The 16758-nt window shown below is 44.7% G+C and overlaps 1 protein-coding gene across 1 annotated transcript in view; it reads right to left on the bottom strand.

The window, feature by feature from the left end:
- PPP2R2D (protein phosphatase 2 regulatory subunit Bdelta) overlaps nucleotides 1-13820 on the bottom strand; it is a 39479-nt gene extending 25659 nt beyond the window's left edge. The window contains exons 1-2 of the mRNA XM_024213274.2: nucleotides 13689-13820; nucleotides 13159-13251 (exon numbers count right to left, since the gene is read on the bottom strand). Of these exons, the coding sequence (XP_024069042.1) occupies nucleotides 13159-13251; nucleotides 13689-13695 (100 nt within the window). The 5' untranslated portion in view covers nucleotides 13696-13820. The remainder of the gene's footprint in view (nucleotides 1-13158; nucleotides 13252-13688) is intronic.
- Nucleotides 13821-16758: the final 2938 nt, after the last annotated feature.

Below are 16758 nucleotides of genomic sequence, written 5' to 3'. Positions count from 1 at the left end.
AGCCTTTAAGTTACAGACTTTCATCTCTGTATAAATAAGCACATTGCTACTGTAAAATTTGAAAGCTATACAACAAGTGAGACCATTTTTACTAGTGGAAACTGGTAAAGTGCCTCTGAACAGAAACTGAAATTAATCCTTCTCTTAAGCTATTACTGATAACCTTTAAATCGAAGGAAAAAAACATTTTTAGGAAAACGCCTAACATCTATTCTATCCTCCAATTCTAACTACCAGAGTACTCACTGACTCATTCTCTCAAAAAAACATTAAAACAAAAAGCAGAAATTGGCATTGCTGAAACCTTGGGAGACAATCATTATAGGTGTTTTTCACAGAGACTTATTTTGTTTAATAAACTGATGTCACGTGCTTAACACAGGTCTATTATTTACTATTTGCATTACAGCAACACTGAGATTGGGTTCCCATTATGCCAGGCACTTTACAAATAGGATACAGTCCCTGTCCCAAACACTTTAAAATTTTAGTAGGCAAAACAAAGGGTGGCAGGGAAACAGAGGTACGAAGTGGTGAAGTAAATTAGGCAAGCTCACATAGCAGATTGGTGGCAGAGCCAGCATTAGAACCCAAACTTCTCTGCTGACTCCCAGTCCAGTGCTCTGTCCACTGAACAATGCAGTCTGGATTTTATACAGAACCCCCCAAAACATGCTGGGTGTATTAAAGACATGTTCGACATGGAGAGGTAGATAACTAGAGGTGGCATAATAGTATAAGGTAACAAAAGAAGTGGAGGCAGTGGAGTTAGTGACAAAGTTCAATGGTGACAGAGGTAAACAAGGTCAAACGGACATTTGAATCATCTTGCAACTACAGTAGACATTTGGATTGACTGCTGGAGACTATGAAAGTATGGGCTTTTCCACTGGAGCACTCCTTTATTGTGTCACTACTGGAAAACTAATGAGGCCATGTGGGAGGTGCAGCCACTAGAATGATTTTTGGGTGTGGGTGTGCACGGGGGGCGGGATGTGCTGGGACAAATATTGTAAATTGCTGACAGTACATACAAGAAAGTAAGTTTTGGAGAAGGAAGCCAAATGGCGTACAGAAGAGTACACAAGATTACTTTACTGTTCTGCTGTTGCCATGGAGCGGAGGGAGCTGCACAGAGCACGGTGGAGTCACCACTGCAACTTCCAGTTTGGAAAAGGTCACTTAACTTCTGCTTCTCTAGCCTGTCACTCTAACAATGTTTCAGAACACTTCTATTTATTTTTTCCAAAATCTAGAGCTTTCTTATTTAAGCCTACATAAGAAGTTTTAACGATGTTACTGCTATATAGAATAAACACAAAAACATTAGAGGATCACAAGAATTAGGAAAGGGACTGTTATAGCTAACTACATCTAAGTGTTCTTTGGCTCTTTCAGCTCAAACTGTCAAGAACAAAATTTAGAACATAACGTACAGCAATTCAGAGCTATTGATCCCCTGATAACAAAAGTAATTTTTCATCTCCTTTCATAGAATCATAGAATATCAGGGTTGGATGGGACCTCAGGAGATGATCTAGTACAACCCCCTGCTCAAAGCAGGACCAATCCCCAGACAGATTTTTACCCCCGTTCCCTAAAATGGCCCCCTCAAGGATTGAACTCACAACGCTGGGTTTAGCAGGCCAATGCTCAAGCCACTGAGCTATCCCTCCCCCCAAAGGTAACCTGGCTTGTTGCCTCCAAGAGCAGTTCATATGAACAAAGAGGATAAAGGTTACCTGAAAAGGAAAAACTGATTGGGCTTTTGCTTTTTTTGCTTTATGATACATAATTTGAATTTTGCTTTTTTAAAAAAAGGGTTTTCCCTGTTTTTTTCTGTTTACCTTAACAATGAGGAATTTCAAATCTTCCCTTCCTATGTTAGAGGACTGGAATCTTTCTGAACCCTTGGTCAAAGGGGTGAAGGTACTGAATATATAAAGTCTGTTCTTTGAAGTGTTTAAGTTAAATTGGCAAAAAACAGCTTTAAACATTCTAAATAAGTTAATTTTTCCTTTTAGGCAGGTTTCACTTCCATGATTATAAAGGAACAGTCCCATAAATTCTCTAACCATCCATACAATTCCAAGGGTAGACAAGACCTAAGTGTTTTAACTTTTTTTTTTTTTTTTGGTGGGGATGGGGGGGGGGGGGGTAAAAGACAAAACAAAACAAAACATGGAAAACCCTTCCCACCTTCTTCTTCATCCTTTTCTCATGCTGTTCTACCCCAGCCTCCAGCACTTTCAGCTCTTCTTTATGCACTGTGCACAAACCCATTCTCTCTCCCTTATAAGCCACTTTTTTAATTTGCAGGGCTTTGTTTTTTAAAGTTACCACACTAAACTTGATGTATTTTTAATCACATTTGTTACATACGAATATTTTTCTTCCACTAGTTGCAGGACCACCAATTTTCTCTACTACTAGACTATATTAGGCAATCCTTGACAAGAGGAAAGTAACCATTACCAACATTTCCCAGAAAAGTGAGGAAAGAACAAGTAGCATCATCATAATATCTTCCCCCAGTCCTTTCTGAAGAGAAAAAATAGATTTCTAGGCCTATTATACCATGAAGCACTACTCTTGGGAGTGGCACACCCACAGAAAGCTATGAGATTAATTATGTATTACTTGGAAACACTTCTGAAGGCTTGTCCAACTTGCTGCCCTGCATGTTTCCCTGAGGGTGACAGACTCACTCTGCCCAGGAAGCGGTCATAGGCCTCAGCAAGTGCACTTGTAAATTAGGCAAGAAGGCAGGTCTTTTGGATTTATATGGTTCTATAATGCACTGTTATTAATCAGGCAATGATTTGTTGCTATCTTACTGTGACAGAATGGATCTGAAGGAGGAGTACATTCTTACTGGAAGTAGTTCTGTTGATAAAACTTAACTGCTCTCTGCAAATCTACTGTGCAGCTTTGCTCCTTGTAACATGATGGTTTAGGGAGGAAGGAAACTAAAATGTCATGGGACAAATGACAGCTTCGAAGTTGTCAGTAGCCATTCCTAGGGCCACTTTATCATCCTGGAATTTACGACACTCAATCTCTATATATGGGACCCATTCTTTTTGATCTGATGTTAGGGCATTTTAAATGACCACCTTTTAGTATGGCAGTAAATGGAAGTCTTGCTCAGCAGCTCAAAACACTTCTGTTAATGTGTGCAGAAGAGTGTTGAAATTCAGGATAGGTACTCTCAATACTGAGATGCCCCAGTTCTTCACAGCAACAATGAGCATTTTCACAATGTAGGTGGTCTGCTAACTACATGTATAACTTAAGATACCGTAGAGGGAGAATAGCTTCTCCATAGTTAAGGTCACAAACAGCTTCCATTATTAAAGTCATATTTTTGCCTGTTTGCTTTGGTCTGTATAATTGTTTTGACCTGAAGACCGCCATATTTACTGTAAAGGCATAGGACAGGGGTCGGCAACCTTTCAGAAGTGGTGTGCCGAGTCTTCATTTATACTCTCTAATTTAAGGCTTCGCGTGCCAGTAATACATTTTAACGTTTTTTAGAAGGTCTCTCTATAAGTCTATATATTATATAACCAAACTATTATTATATGTAAAGTAAACAAGGTTTCAAAATGTTTCAGAAGCTTTATTTAAAATTAAATTAAAATGCAGATCTTATCAGTTTAGTGTGATCCTTACCCTTGCTTTTCCTTGCTGAGTTTTCTGGCACGTATTTGGATACAGTACTTTAAGCTGCGCACAGGCTTCTGAGTGATCAGCTGTTAACCGGCTGGCAGGAGGTCAGCGGCTGGAACCCCAGACCGGCAGCTGAGGTGAGTGGAGCGGGCGGCTGGTAGGGCTAAGCAGGGCCGGAGACCTGGACCCTGTCTGGCAAGGGGCCTGTGCTGGAACTCCATCCGGAAGCAAGGGGAGTGGGGCTGCGGCAGAGACCCCGGCTGGCAAGGGGTCAGCAGCTGGAACCCCAGAGCAGCGACTGAGCGGCTCAGCCCGCTGCTGCTCTGGGGCTCCGGCCGCCGGCTCCTGCCGGCCGGGGTCTCAGCCCGCTGCTGGCCTGGGGTTCCTTCACCCAGGCCAGCAGCGGGTACTGAGTGGGACCGGCGGTGGGACCCCGGCTGGCAGGAGCCGGTGGCGGAAACCCCAGAGCGGCGGCGGGCTGAGCTGCTCAACCCGCCACCGTGTGCCATCAAAAATCGGCTGGCGTGCCACCTTTGGCACACGTGCCGCAGATTGCCGACCCCTGGCATAGGAGAATGTTTCTGTAAAGTATGCAAAAAAAATCAAAATCTTTTGGAATGACAAGTCATTTAAAATGTATTCTGATTTGAATTTGATTGTTGTCTAACGTTTGTCTTCTTGTATCTCAAAACCCACCTACTACTGTCCCTTCAAATTTGCATATAGTTAGATCTTTTCAAAAAGTTTTAGTTAAGCAAAATTAATGAGTCTTGGACTGTTTTGGGATCCAGTCCTGTCCAACTTCATTAGGATTTTAACATGTTAAAATACACCTGCTTTCCTAGATTTGTTGGCTACAAGAAGAAAAAGGAGAGAGGGAAAGGGCTGAGGACATGATCAACACCACAGGAAGGGAAAAACAGCAGTTGCTGGAGTTCAGCCATGAGGGAAATACCTTCACTTTCACCCCCTCCATAGTGTGCCACTCTATCCCACAGATCCCAACAGCGATCCCCAACTTTTCATGGTCATAGCCCCCCCACCTTGGGATCGGGGCCATGGCTCACAAGGGTGGGTGGATGGACAGCGGTAAGGGGGATGAGGCTTGGGCCACAGCTAGGGGCGTTTCAGGGGCCGGGAGTGGAGCCACAGCCAGGGGCCGAGGCTGGGCTGGGCTTGCAATCAGACTGTGGGGGAGGCCGCGACTGGGAGCAGGGCCGCGCCTGCTGATGGCACTCCCTCCCTGTCCCCCTGTGGGGGCTGGCCTGTGCCCGGTGGCGCTCCCTCCCTGTCTTCTTGTGGGGGCTGGGCCGCGCCTCTCCCCAAAAGTTCCTCTGTGCCACCCTGGGGGTGTGTGCCTCACAGTTTGGGGACCCCTGCCACAGAAACAGAGACACACAAGGGGGCAAGAAGCAGGAGAAGGTAAATATACAGGATTATGCATCCAGGAGGCAAGCCTATATTTTCAAAAGGAACTCGTTATGGTATTCTCTGGACATATTTTCTAACTCCTGGAACTATGTCAATAATCTAAATCTACTAAAAGAGCATTTAATTCGCTTAAATTATTCTGAAGTTATTTCAACTGTACTACTGGTAAAGTTGTTTAAACGAAGACTTAATTATTACAAAATCCAGCTGGTACAGAGCTTAATACAGGGGTCAGCAACCTTTCAGAAGTGATGTGCCGAGTCTTCATTTATTCACTCTAATTTAAGGTTTCGCATGCCAGTAATACATTTTAACGTTTTTAGAAGGTCTCTTTCTATAAGTCTATAATATATAACTAAACTATTGTTGTATGTAAAGTATATAAGGTTTTTAAAATGTTTAAGCAGCTTCATTTAAAATTAAATTAAAATGCAGAGCTAGCCAGAACGGTGGCTTATATAAACAAGTCCATGTGACTCATGGTCTTTACAAGACCTACCTCTCTGCCAGTCTCTTTTTCAAGGTGATAACCAAGTATTTTTGCTTTACAGGAGCTGAGTTGGGAGACAGAGGGCAGTAGCTTTCAGTGGTCACACATTATAGAACTGCTGAAATGGACTGCTGGGTTGTCATCTGTTTTAAGCTTACAGAGACTGAACAGAGGCCAACCAATGGCCCTATCCTTGGGTTCTTAGGCACATCCTCGAGGTGCAGACGCGCTGTCTAATGCTTCCCCTCCCCCATGAGAGTTGGAACCCACACAGCTGCCTAGCCCCATTCTCAGATTCCCTGCTGCTTAAACTCACCCTCCCCCAGAGTTCTACCAAAAGGTGAGAGAGTCTTCTGGCTTTCAGTTTAACTCTCTCTTGAGGCAGTACAGTAATTGTTGCATATAATGCACAGACACTTTATTTAGTCTTTGTCTACACTGGACTTTCATCAGTAAAACTTTTGTCGTTCAGGTGGGTGAAAAAAACATGCCCCCAAACGACAAAAGTTTTACCGAGGAAAAGCGCCGGTGTGAACAGTGATTTGTTGGCGGGAGAGCTCTCTCCTGCTGACAAACAGCAACAACACTGCACACATTTTAGCAGCATGGCTGTGACACAGCCTCAGCAGTCACCACTGCTCCTTTACTTAACAGATAAAACACAAGACATTACAGATCATTTAGAAAAACAATGAAAATCCTAAATGCAAAGCATCTTGTGAGCTCACTCTTTCCCTGGAAGTTACACAAGCAGAGTCTCTAGCCTCATCAAGCCACTACATGCTGGGCTGCAAGCTGCTACATGCTGGGTTGCTTCTTCCTTATCCTAAGCTGAAAAAAAAAGTGGCCACATAAAGAGCTCCTACCTTTTTGTAACTTTTAGCCCCCTTTGTCAGGTGACATCCTGCTCAGCCTCCTCAGGTGATCAAATTCCTTCCAGGTGACCTCTCCCCCGATTAACTAGTCTATTGTTTAGAGCTATTCCGTTTCAATGGGAGAACGTTTCACTTTTATTGACCTTCTATTGTCAGCTCTGTACCTCTACTCTGTTGGAATTTTGGTCCAATATGGAGGCAAAAGGACAACAGAAGACAAAGGGCTGCAACTTCAAAATGGAGTTTGTAGCTTGGTAAAGCTGTGACGAGCTGGGACTTCTGTCTGAACCAGTTCTGAACGGTGGATGATATTATGAAATTGCATCATGAAATTTCAGTGGCATAGAAAGCCTATATGTATGTGGATCCATCGTGAGTTAACAGGTTGTGTCATGTCTCTGCCAGGCCAGAGACAACTGAGTGATGAGCACTCAAAGATGGTGAATTCAAAGTATGACACCTTAGGACAATGGGTTTGCTCTAGCTGGGGACTTCCTCTTCTTGTCTATGGGCAGCAAAAGCTTTGGAATGTAATGATAAGTTACTAGGAGCAGACAAAAGAAGCTGGCAGCCCCAGCAGGAGTTTATACATGAATTCACAAGGGAAACAGAGTGAAGGAGAGCCATTTTGATCAGATTAAGATGAGAGAGACTGCTCAAGGGACAGGTTTGGTAAGGCAGCAGAGGACTGCACCTGCCTGTCCTGACAGAACACAGATGATCCCCCAAGTACTCCCAAGGGAAGGGTGAGCTACTGAGGAACACTACATTTAGGATGTTTATTTTGTACTACCTGTACTCTCCTGTGCTTTACACGATTAACGATAAGACAGCATAAAAGTATAATGCTATACCCACACACACACTCTGTATATGCTTCACAACTATTATGTGTCACTGAGAGTTAAACTGTAAACCAAAAACTTCACACTTTTGGGTGGAGTTCTGGAAGAGGGATGTGTTTAAGTAGTGGGGGGTCTGAAGGGTCAGTGTCATGCCCAGAGGCGCTAGGTGGCTAGAAATTGGGTTCCAAAACTCCGGGGGCGTGAGGGGGAAGGGAGAGTATATGTCAGATAGAAAGTCTGCACCCTGAGTGTTTGCCCAGGGACCCCAAGATTAAGGCAGTGTCTGGACTCCACTCAGCCTGCAGAAGCTTGAAACACCCCAGGGATACAGCAGACAGGGGGTTGGATTCCCCTCAGAGCTATCCAAATAGGTGGCCAAAATGGGACACTTGCTAGAATGCGCAACACCAACATGCAGACATCTGCGGGACTGGGGCCTAAACTCATCCCTTTATTTCAAAGAAGGATCAAGATACACCAAAGTCCAAATAAAGCTTAAAATACGATAGAAATTCAAGCTACATAAATTCTTAAAAGTAGCACTTGTTTTGTGAAGCAATCACATTGTTAGAAAGCACTTCAAGTATAAATTACAAAATATATATAGTTAGTATTTGATTACAGAAGACAGCATCTTTAACACAGTCCAAATACCAACACACAATGCTTTCAAGAGAAACACATTTATGACAGTTAACAACCTTGGAAAGCCTAAAAAAAAAATCTCAAGATGTCAGTCTGATAAGGATCTTAGGTTCCTTCCAATATTTAAGCAGCGCCCTGACTTGTCACCCCTGAAATTAAAACAGGAAAAAGGTCTGTAGTGACGGCTAGACAAATTTTAAAATTATCCATAGTACTCCACTAACCAGATTTGAAAGTGACTAATGCTTGGTCTACACTACAGAGTTAGGTCAACATTAGGTCAACCTAATTATGTGTGTCTACACTACAATGGTGCTTCTGCTTAAGTGAGTGGTCCATTATCGCAACATAGTAACTCCACCAGGAGGCACAGTGTTTATGTTGATGTAGTTAGAGCAATGCAGTTTCTGTGTACACAGTGTGTTACTTACATTGGTTTTTGTCTCCCACTGTGAGCCCTCCCCCCACACCAGTGCTGACAGCTGGGTGTTGGCTCCCAGCCTTCCCCCTGCCCAGCGCTGACATCCCAGAGTCCTGTTGCTGCCTCCTGGTGAGGGATTAAGTGGGAAGGAGAGCCTGGCCAGGGTCGGACTCTCCTTCCCTGTCAAATCCCTCACCAGGAGGTGGCAGGAGGACACTAGGCTGTCAACCCTGCAAGCAGGGCCCACAATGGTAGCCCCAGGACTGACCAAGTTGCCAGAGCTCAATTTCACAGCAGAGAGCCCACCAGCAGTGAAATTGACAGTCTTGTCAGTTTCACTGCTATTATTATTTCTCATTTTGTCTCCAGCTCAGGCTGTAAGCAGATAGCCAGAGCAAAATGTAAACTAACAGCAGCCGTGAAACTGACAAGAATGTTAATTTCATTGCTGGTAGGCTCCCTGCTGTGAAACCCCATCCTGGCTCACTGTGAGCCCAGCATCTGCCTGACAGCAGGGGGTGGGGGAGGCAGCTGTGAGCCCCCTGCATACAGCTGAAGCGGTCAGCCCCAGGGCTGCCAGGATCCAGTTGTCAGTGTCCCACAATGCCCCACTTCAGTCAGTGGAAGAGCACCACCCACAGAAGCAAGTATGGACATGAACCATTGCTTTAATTATTGCAGTGGCTGTATGCCGACTTAACTTACGTTGACTTAATTTTGTAGTGTAGACAAGATCTAAGGAATATGGTCATGCCGTTTGATCTCAAAGATCCAAGCATATCAGTATGCTGATATACACAATGGGATAAGACTCTTCCAAGAGTACTGGGCAAATTTATCTGAAGGGGAATTACTGTGATTAGACCACTTTTGTTGCTTTCTTGTTTGTTTTAAAGAATTAATTTAGTATTATGTCTGCTGAAAAACAGCTATCTTCTATTGATCAGATAGGGCAAATTAGAGAAAGTAGTAAGATCCATCAATCACAGTTCTAATTGTGCTTACAAAACATTAAAACTGAAAGTATTTAGAAACATTTAGCAAGTTAACTTTAAACAAAGTTAGGCAATCCCAGAGCTATCTTTGCCTGTGAAATCTGGGGTTATCAACATGGAGGCTTTAGGCAAAATATTTCCCTGAAATAAGGAAACTACAATTGAGATTTAAACAATCCACTTTTAAGAAGTCTAACTTTGTTAAGTAACTGAAACACTTGCTTGGTATTATCAAGTTTCTTTCCCCAATACCATTCTTCAGCTGTTCTCAAACTCTCCTACTTTGAAAACTACATCCTTCTATATGCAATAAATCTAACATGTATCATCATTTTACATGACCAGTTTAGAGCCATTACTGATATCCCGAAAGAGTGCACTTCCATTTGTTTGAAGACATACATATAAAAACAATTCTATATCAATCTCAGCAAAAAAGATTCACTATAAATTTATAATAGCTGTTTCAGCACAGGGATAGCATCAGAAAGAAAGCAAACTTCAGTTTTCTATATTAATCAAATAGATTAAAAAAAGTTTTGAAAATGTACATTTCAGATAGAGCTTACCTGTATCCGGACATAGTAACAATCCTAATAGATTATATCTCACACCACTCAGAATAGTATTTTCATTAAAACAGCATCATACCAGAAACAGATGCTGAACATGATCTTTTACGTTAAAGAAATACCTTTAACTTTAAAACTAAAAGCACACTTAACTTCCTCAATAGTTGCAAACTGAACATGAGTACTTAATAAAAAAGTTTATAGAAAAAACTCTCCATTTGTGTATTTTATGGATCTGACACCACTTTGTGTACTGTCATTTTCAGATTTCTTTGTAGAGTTAGTTCCCCCCACTTACATCTCTTTTTCCACAGAGCAAAAGGTAAAGACAGTTAAAAAAATGTATTTGTAAGACCACAAAAAGTGACAGGAGATTTGCAGTTAGTAGTGTATACCATCATGACTATATTGCGAGCGGATAGCGCCCCATTAAATCAGTTTATATGGACAGCTTGGTAAAAAAGACTGAGATTAGACACCACAATTCAGTAATCAAGGCCCAACTCCAACACCTAGGATCAAATACTGCAACGCTCACTATAGGTGCACTCTCAGACTTCAGTGAATGCTACAAGGACAAAGAGATGCACAATAGCAGAGCCCAAAGAAGGACTGGGGGACCAGTTATTTTTTTTAAATGTGATTATAAATATTCCTGTTTAAAGACAAAAGAAAAGGTGAGAGAAAGAACTCTCACAAATGGCAAAGGCTAACAGTATTTCAAGTGTAGCAAATTATAAATATAACTAAGGTTTCAATCCTGTAAAACACATGCGCTTTCATATCAATGGGACTACTTACAGGTGTAAAGTTAAGCAAAAGGTAAAGCATTAAGCAGTATCACGAGCAAATGAGTCTACAAGATTTTGATTTATACTGGGGGGGAAAAAATAAGGCTAAAAACAAAAAATGATTTTTAAAATGTACTTTGATATAGAGCTAATGAAATGCCCCTCATCTGAAGTCCATGCTTTTCATATAAAAATTATTTAAGACACTCTTCAAAAACACTTAGAAATAAAAGATCCAGCTAATGCCTTCAGTTTACTCAAATTTTACTATGAACAAATGGATAAAATTTTAAAGCTCAGACAAAAGACTAAAGAGAAATGCTAAGAGCCACAACACCACATGGGTAAACTTTTACAAATATTGGGCTCAATGCACACTTGAAGGAATGGGGTTAAGTAGGGCACGGACCTCACTTCCCATGCCAACAAAGAGGCCCGCTGCACACAAGGGGGATTCACTCATATTATAGGGTAGCAAACACCACCATCATCCTCCTAGGGATCCACAACGGAAGGGCAATTTTAGTATGGTGATGTGTTAAATAGGAGATCTGTTGGTGGAGGTTGCTTAGAAATAAGCTGAATCAGCACATTATCTAGTAACCCTGGCTGTACCCCTTCTAATGGAAGTACTGTCTACTTTCAGACTGCACTGGCCAGCAGTTATGTGAGCCTTGCAATACTAGAGGCCATTTTTGGGTAGACTTTCTGCCACCTTGAGCCAAGATCGCTGCCAGATTTAATGTCGTTTATGATGCTAAAGTGAATGAGGCCACAACAGGTGCTTCTGTTTCACTTAGGCAGAACTCCTGTTGATTTAATAGGTACTTAAAATCAGGCCCATAGTTGGAAAGTACATTGTTACGAGTTTTATAAGTTATAGCTATACAGTTTTTCCTATCAGACTATGCCAAGGGACGGAGCTTAAGTCTTTCTAACTTGCCAATACATCCTGTAATAATGTGCATTGGATCTTTGATAATATACATTTCTTCCACATTGAATTCTGATGTTACAAAATCACTGAATGAGGTAGTAAAACTTACTCGCTATTTAGAAAGGAGAGAGCTTCTGATTATATACAAATGTCCTGGTAATCAGCAGTGACTGAAAGGTAATTTTATCATAGTAAATGTTTTGCCAAAACTGGATTGTTTCTTAAAATATAAGCAGGGGTGGCTCTTCAAGCTTTTTCACAGACAAGAGGTTTAAACAAACAAAAAGACAGTGTTCTAGGAATGCCTGAAAACCTATTAATATAATTAATTTACATAAATTCACAACTTTAGAGTGTGTTACAAGTGTAGAAATAATCAGCTGATGCATGCACCCATCTCTAGTCTGAATATTATCTGCTCCAATAAATTGAGTCTTTCACATGCCAGATATTTTGGAGGCAATGCTGTTTCTCCAAAACAAAAGTAACATGAAAACTAAAACGGCCTCATAATATTTTTGCAGTGAAAAATAATATGGATGAAACAAACTACGCACGGAAAAAATACATTCAAAAGTAATTCCAGAATCAAGAACAATGCACATAAGTAGGTAAAGTACGTGTGTGGTTTTTTTTTATTTTATTTTTTTTAATGTAGTAGAAACTCAAATACGTGAGGCAGTATATGATATCCTCTTTACAAGCATGTATCTCAAACTGGGACATTAGGAGATCTTTTAAAAACAGAGACTGTAACTTATTGAAACTCATATAGCAACATTATACACATCAATCTTGATTATTTAGAAGGGATGGACTTTTTAAAGCAAAATGTTTATCATTTTACTATTCTTATTCCAAAATGCTCTACAAGTCTAACGTATTTCAATTGCGCTTAAAAAGGTACTTATTTCCTACCCAAATGTCCTTATTTATAGCTTTCAAATGTCAGCAGGTATGAATAAAATCCTTCATTGCCACAGGGAAATTCTAAACACTGCTTTTGAAATTCATCCCTAATGAAGGATCCTCCCTCTCTGCAGAAGGCAGAAACTTGACATGTCTGACTACCTTTCTTTTTTAAAAAAAAAAAATTACCACTGTCAATACCCCATCTCCCTGGTGATTATAAAGGAAGAAGAGGAGAAAGCCACCTTCTCTGTTATGCTATCTTGTGAGAGCAAGCCGTTCGGAAAAGCACAGGCACTAGCTTAGTCATCGCATCCTTCCTCCCCCCCTACACACACCCCATCCTCCGGGATTCACACTGGGGCAGGAGAATTGCAGCACTAGCACCCCGCACGAGTCGGTAGGCGCGACACGTTAGACAAAAATAGGTGTTGGTGTCTGGGTCTAAGGCGGGGGCCGGGGTGGATTAAAGTGAATGCGGGACTAGGAGCCACTGACACCCCCGACTGGGGACCCCTATGACACGGCGATTCCTGCTCAACCGCGGGCCGCAGCGCCCGGACCCCCCTTCTTACCTTCCGCCACGTCCTCGTCGATAGCCCCCTTCACCTGGGAGAAGCACCACTGGAAGTCGTTACCACCTCCTCCTCCGCCACCTCCTGCCACCCCTGCGGAGACAGAGCGCGGTGAGAGCGAGCGGCGCGGGCAACCCCAACCCGGCCGAGGGCACCTGACCCCTAACCCGGCCCCAGCTCCGCCCACCAACCCTGGCCAGGCTCCTCAGTACCCGGCCCGGCTCATCCCAAACCCAGCCCAGCTCCGTGCTGGCCGGCCCGGCTCGGCTCAACCCCCACCCAGCACCGGCTCGGCCCTGCCCCTCTACCCAAGGCCCACACGCGGTCCGGCTCGGCCTAGCCCCGAACAACCCAGCCAGCCCCACCGAGCCAGCTCGGCCTCCCATGCCCCGGATCCGCGCTGCCTGCCCAGGCCTGACTCGCTGCCCGCCCCTGTTCGGAAGGCAGAGCGCCCTCCACCCGGCCCCTACCCTAGGCCAGGCCCAGGCCTCCCCAGCTGACGGCCGCGGCGCTGCGTGCGTCTCGCTCACCTGCCATGTCGCGCAGTGTGTGTGAGGCGGGGGGCTGCGGGGCCCACGAGGGGGAGGCGCCGGCCGGGACCGGGTCAGAGCCGCCGCCGCCGCCGCACACAGCTGCAGCCGCTGGAGGTTTTGGGGTTTCAAAATGGCGCCCATTGCCGGTCGGCCTGATCCGGTGACGTCATCCGTCTGCCTCCCTCCGGGAGGGGGAGCTGGGAGCGCCGGGCGGTGCAGGAAGCAGCCGGAGCCGGAGCCGGGCCCGAGCTGTGACGGCGGGGGATACACGGGGGAGGAGGATCTGGTGAGGGCGTGGTGGGACCTAGGCTGGCTGAAGGGGGTGGCCTGTTGGCACCCAGGGACACAGCTTGAGGAGAGGCAAGTATCAGGGTGTAGCGTGTTAGTCTGTAGCTACAAAAACCACAAGGAGTCCGGTGGCACCTTAAAGACTAACAGATTTATTTGGGTATAAGCTTTTGTGGGTAGAAACCTCACTTCTTCGGGCAGTTTATCCAACTTGAGCTGTAACCGCTCGCCAAATAGAAACCTGCTTAGCTGGGACTGGGGGATCCTGCACCAGGAGGGGGACAGGCTGGAGTGGGGTGGCAACTAGGGTATCACCCAGGGCTTAATTTGTGCCCGTTCTGAGCCCTGACATCTTGGGGCTTGGCAGTTCTGAGCCCCGGCACCTCTGCACTTGCTGTGTCAGGTATGAAACTACAGATGTTGCTTGAGCCCCGTACCTCTTTCATTACCAATTAAGCACTGCTAATGCCAGGCTGGCGGGAAACGCTCCCTTCAGGCTGAGACCAAATGGGCAGAGAGGTGGTATAAGGCAGAGGTGACGTGTAGGGGAGCATGAGGGGTCCAGTGTCCTCCTAGATTGGCCTGCTGGGGGGAGGGAGGGGGTCTGTCCTTTCGCTGTGCCTGCCCCCCAAGCACGCTTGGCCCCTGTCCCTGGCAGCCAGGTCCGAGCAGGGAGTGGAAGGGTTGGGACCAGTAGCTTCTCATGCCAGCCATGCTGGGTCACTGCTCTGTGCAGCGTAGCAGCTGCCTGAGAGAGTCTGGCTGGGGAAGCCGTGGTGGGCTACCCCCTGCCTGGGCCTGGCTGCTGGGGACAGAGGCCGAGCAAGCTGGAGCCCCCTCTTCTCCAGGCATGTTTCTGGCTTGCTCGGCCCCTGTCCACGGCAGCTGGGCCTGGGTCGGGGGTGGCCCACTGCTGCCCCAGCCAGGCTCCCTCAGGCAGCTGCTGCACAGAGCAGCAACCTCGAGTGGCCAGCTTGAGCCGCATGAGAAGTGCAGGGAGAGCGGCCAAACATGGTGGGGATGGTGGGGGGACACAGTGGGAGATGGACAGAGCCCACTCCGGCAGTAACTCTGGTTGGGTGGGGTGAGCCCTGGGCTGGGTGCAGGGCAGGGGTGAGTCACTGGGCAGAGGAGTCACGTGTCCTCCCCTTTAGATTGTGGGTCCCCCCTCTAATATGGGGAGACACGGATCATCTCTGGTACAAGGCAGCGAGAGAGGAGCAGGTGGGGTGAAAGGGCTGAAGTGTCACTATTGCCATGTTTAAACACAACGCTAGCTAACCTTGTTTCTATCTCAGTTTGGCTGGTCGGTGCAGCTAATGTTGGATAAACTGTAATGAAGGCCAAAATCAGAGGCAATAGAGACACCAATTTGGTATGCAGGTCCTGTTGGGATCCTGGAAGTGGGCGAGCAGAAGCCTGGTATGCAGGTGAGAGGTAAAAGGATTGGACCTGGGAAGGTTAGGCAAACATCATCTCCACACATCTGGGCACTCAGAGACAGCAGTGACAAGATTGAGCCCTGGTGGTTGCACAGCTGAGAGCAGTTGCTTAGCATTATCCTGTCAGATCAATCAGGACAGAGAAAGTAGATCTATACTGGTGTTTCCATTCTCCATGTCAGTTTATGCAGTCATTTCAGCAACACCATAATCAACAGGCCACAAAAAGAGGTAACACTGTCAGGAAGATACCTGGCTTCTGAGTGTATTTTTAAACAGAGTTCCATTTAGTCCACTGTCATCTGTAACCTATAATTTAAATCAGCTTCTGTACCAAATGACTTGAGGATAGCTAATGTGACGCCAATTTTTAAAAAGGGCTCCAGAGGTTGCCCTGGTAACTACAGGCCAGTAAGCCTCATTTCAGTACTGGGCAAATTGGTTGAAACTATCGTAAAGAACAAAAGTGTCAGACACACAGACGAACATAATTTGTTGGGAAATAGTCAACATTGTTTTTGTAAAGGGAAATCATGCGTCACCAATCTACTAGAATTCTTTGAGGGGGTCAACAAGCATGCGGACAAAGGAGATCCAGTGCATATAGTGTATTTAGATTTTCAGAAAGCCTTTGACAGGGTGCCTCACCAAAGGCTCTTAAGCAAAATAAACAGTCATGGGATAAGAGGGAAGGTTCTCTCATGGATTGATAACTGGTTAAAAGATAGGAAACAAAGGGTAGAAATAAATGGTCAGTTTTCAGAATGGAGAGAGGTAAATAGTGGTGTCCCCCAGGGATCTGTACTGGGCCCAGTCCTATTTAACATATTCATAAACAATCTGGAAAATGGGGTAAACAGTGAGGTGGCAAAATTTGCAGATGATACAAAACTACTCAAGATAGTTAAGTCCCAGGCAGACTGTGAAGAGCTACAAAAGGATCTCACAAAACTGGGTGACTGGGCAACAAAATGGTAGATGAAATTTCATGTTGATAAATGCAAAGTAATGCACATTGGAAAACATAATCCTAACTATACATATACAATGATGGGGTCTAAATTAGCTGTTACCACTCAAGGAAGAGATCTTGGAGTCATTGTGGATAGTTCTCTGAAATCATCCACTCAATGTGCAGCGGCAGTCAAAAAAGTGAACAGAATGTGGGGAATCATCAAGAAAGGGATAGCTAATAAGACAGAAAATATCTTATTGCATCTATATAAATCCATGGTACGCCCACACCTTGAATATGCGTGCAGATGTGGTCGCCCCATCTCAAAAAAGATATATTGGAATTGGAAAAGGTTCAGAAAAGGGCAACAAAAATGATTAGG

Source organism: Terrapene carolina, unplaced genomic scaffold (assembly GCF_002925995.2).
Source record: "Terrapene carolina triunguis isolate 2854851 unplaced genomic scaffold, T_m_triunguis-2.0 Scaffold95, whole genome shotgun sequence".
Taxonomy (NCBI): Eukaryota; Metazoa; Chordata; order Testudines; family Emydidae; genus Terrapene; species Terrapene triunguis.
The sequence above is the reverse complement of the archived record's forward strand: the minus strand, read 5'-3'. Positions and strand labels throughout refer to the sequence as shown.